This window comes from Austrofundulus limnaeus, unplaced genomic scaffold, assembly GCF_001266775.1.
Source record: "Austrofundulus limnaeus strain Quisiro unplaced genomic scaffold, Austrofundulus_limnaeus-1.0 Scaffold709, whole genome shotgun sequence".
Lineage (NCBI taxonomy): Eukaryota > Metazoa > Chordata > Actinopteri > Cyprinodontiformes > Rivulidae > Austrofundulus > Austrofundulus limnaeus.
Window position 1 is genome coordinate 234591 of NW_013953111.1, and position 1743 is coordinate 236333.

The 1743-nt window shown below is 44.9% G+C and overlaps 1 protein-coding gene across 1 annotated transcript in view; it reads left to right on the forward strand.

Annotated features, from left to right (window-relative positions):
• gareml (GRB2 associated, regulator of MAPK1-like) overlaps positions 1–1743 on the forward strand; it is a gene marked incomplete in the record, with an annotated part of 17658 nt that extends 15915 nt beyond the window's left edge. The window contains 1 exon segment of the mRNA XM_014028009.1: positions 956–1743. Within this exon segment, the coding sequence (XP_013883463.1) occupies positions 956–1544 (589 nt within the window).

Here is a 1743-nt window from a genome sequence, read left to right on the forward strand (position 1 = left end):
ACACACACACACACACACACACACACACACACACACACACACACACACACAGCTGCTAAGTCAGTTAGCAGGACTGTTCTTACTTTTCTATTGGTTTAATTTAAAAGGTGGGCGGGATCATTTGTGGTAAATTGGCCAATCCAAACCAGAGTTTTAGTCCTGATACTTCTAGTTTAACCCTTTCAGAATAAAAGCAATGCTTTGAGTTTGTATTTTTATAAAAATATTAAATACATTCTTTTTCATAGGTTTTGTATTTGTTGTTTAAATGCTGTTAAATTTTATTTGTTTTTGAGGCTCTTATTTTGAAGTTAGCTGATAAAGACATGCACATGGTGCTTCATCATTTTATTTACTTTGGTATAAATGGCAGAAAAACAAACATTTTTACACTTGTGAATTTTAGGGGACTTAAAATTAACAATTTWGTGGAAGCTAATCAGTCCACTAACACAGAGGTACTCACACTGGGGTTCCTGGACCCCCAGGGGTCTGCGAGAGGTACTGTATCTTGGGGGTCCTCAAAATTTTTTACTAAAATGTTAATTTGGTTTTTATTTTTAAAAATACATGGAGAACAATGAACTAATGAAACAAACATAATAAACTTAATAAAAATATATGTTCCCATGGCATTTAGGGGTTGAAATGACAATAAATTATCTTTTAAAACAGCAGGGGGTTTATGAGGGGGTCCCTGGAATTTTTCTTTTTTGCCATTGTAAGGGGTCCTCAGACCCAAATGGCTTGAGAACCCCCCAAATTAGCAAAAAAGCTAATGTGCTAAATAAGAAGCTAGTTCTGCTGTTAGCAGATTAGCAGAACTGTTTCCAGCTCTGGGTTTTAGTTATTATTGTGTTTTGATCCACAGTTGATCTTGTTTTGAAGAGAACTGATATGTTTTAAAGTTAATTATAAATAATCTCTAACGTCATGTTGTCCTTGTGTGTCCCAGCTGCTCGCCCTCTCCTGACTCCGCCCTCTACTGTTACCCATGTTCCTGGGCAGACTGTCCTGCTCCTAATGCAGCCAGTCCGGAGCAAGTCCCCGTCTTCCCTGCAGACAACTCGTCCAGCTCTCAGCCAGTGCAGGTCACCTGGGCAGATTCCTTCACGCCATCCGCCCCTCGCCTCAGGCCGCCGCCCCCTCAGAGTCGCTTCGCTCCCTTCGGAGCGTTGAACCCTTTTAACCGTCAGTCCCCGTGCCCCTCGCCTGAGCCCGCTGCTAATCCCACCGCAGATGCCTCCAGAGGTGCAGAAGGTGGTGGAACATCAGTGAACGTTGCAGAAGGATCAGCGTCACCTCCTGACCCMACCTGGAGACCACCTGCTGACCTGTCAACGCTCTCATTGGAGGAAGTGTCGGCGTGCCTGCGCTTCATCGGCCTACCTGAGGCAGCCGTGGAGGTCTTCCAGAGAGAGCGAATAGACGGCAGCCTCCTGGTGCAGCTGACCGAGGACATCCTGTCACATGACTTCCACCTGAGCCGACTRCATGTGACCAAAATCAGTCAGTTCATCCAGGGCTGGAGGCCCAAACTCTGACAGCTCTGTGTGTCTGACCATGTGCCTTCACTGTGACCAGCTGAGTCACAACCCTGACTTAACTTAACCTAACCTGACTTAAMCCTCTGGTGAAGCCTAAGAAACCACACTCTGGTTAAACCACTGAACTGACTGAATCCAGACTGGAACCAGTTTACTAACACTGGTTCAAACAGGAGCTACATGGTGAAAAATGTCC